The sequence below is a fragment of the Haliaeetus leucocephalus genome, unplaced genomic scaffold (genome assembly GCF_000737465.1).
Source record: "Haliaeetus leucocephalus isolate CR32 unplaced genomic scaffold, Haliaeetus_leucocephalus-4.0 Scaffold450, whole genome shotgun sequence".
Taxonomy (NCBI): Eukaryota; Metazoa; Chordata; class Aves; order Accipitriformes; family Accipitridae; genus Haliaeetus; species Haliaeetus leucocephalus.
Window position 1 is genome coordinate 18978210 of NW_010972886.1, and position 1240 is coordinate 18979449.

The 1240-nt window shown below is 67.9% G+C and overlaps 1 protein-coding gene across 1 annotated transcript in view; it reads right to left on the reverse strand.

The window, feature by feature from the left end:
• Window positions 1–1240, reverse strand: part of PAX1 (paired box 1) — a 49020-nt gene that overhangs the window by 3576 nt on the left and 44204 nt on the right. The window contains exon 3 of the mRNA XM_010575073.1: window positions 551–1180. Within this exon, the coding sequence (XP_010573375.1) occupies window positions 551–1180 (630 nt within the window). The remainder of the gene's footprint in view (window positions 1–550; window positions 1181–1240) is intronic.

The window sequence follows — 1240 nt, forward strand, 5'->3', positions numbered from 1 at the left end:
GGGCCGGGCGCTGCCGGCGCTCCCCTCGCCTCCCGCGGCCGCCCGGAGCCCCGGCCACAGCCGCCCCGCCACGCTCCTCGATTCCTCCTCCCCGGCTTGATTTTTAAGAAAACCAGGGCAATTTCTCGGAGAGGTCCCCGGCAGCGCCGTGCCCCCTTTCCGAGGTGGCTTGCCTTCTTCTTCTCCCCCTTTTTCCTCTCCGTTGGTTTGTTTTCTCCCCTTTTTTACCCCCCTTCCATATATTTTTTTTTTTCCTTTGCGAAGGGAAATTCAGGGCTCCGAATTTGCGGTCGGCAATCTATCATCCCTACGAAAATATTTTCCACATTTTTCATAAAAAGTTCAAGATGTCTGAGCCTCGCCGCATCTGGCCCCGCCGCCCCGTCCTGCCGGAGCGGGGTGCGGCGATCAAACAAACACGTCCCCCCCGCCCCCCCCCAGAAACCCCCAAACCCCACCCCGGCGCGGGGGGGGACACCCACGAAAGAGCTGCTCGCCGGGAGGGGAGCGGGCCGTGCCCCCTGCCCGGGGGCCGGGGCGCGGTACCCACCCGTCTGCTCCACGAAGGTGCGGATGCCCAGGATGTTGGTGACGGAGTGGGCCGAGGGCCAGGAGCGGGGCAGGCTGACGTGGGCCGCCGCCACGGGGGCGCCGGGGTGACCCCCCATCTTGGCGGCCGGCGAGGCCATGGGGCCGGGGTAGGGGTACTGGTAGATGTGGTTGTAGGGCAGGGCGGGCTGCGCGGGGGGCTGCTTGCCGCCGTCGTAGGGGCCGGGCTGGGAGAGGCTGCCGATTTTGTTGCGCAGGATCCTGCTGATGGAGCTGACCGAGGGCACGTTGTACTTGTCGCAGACGCCGTCCGCCAGCAGCCGGTCGCGGATCTCCCAGGCGAAGATGCCGGGGTCGCCCTGCTTGTAGTCTCGGATGTGCTTGACCACGTTGGGGGTGGTGACCCGCGGCTTGCTGCCGCCGATGGCCCCGGGCAGGATGGAGCCGGTCTCGTTGTACCGGGCCAGGATCTTGCTGACGCAGCCGTGCGAGACGCGGAGCTGGCGGCTGATGTCGCAGGGCCGGATGCCGAGCTGCGCCAGCTCCACGATCCGCAGCCGGATGGCGTTGGGCAGCGGCCGCCCGTTCACGAAGACGCCGCCCAGCTGGTTCACCTCCCCGTACGTGTGCTCTGCAGCGGCGGAGCCCGTTACCGGCGGGCACGGCGGCGGAGGGACGGGACGGGACGGGA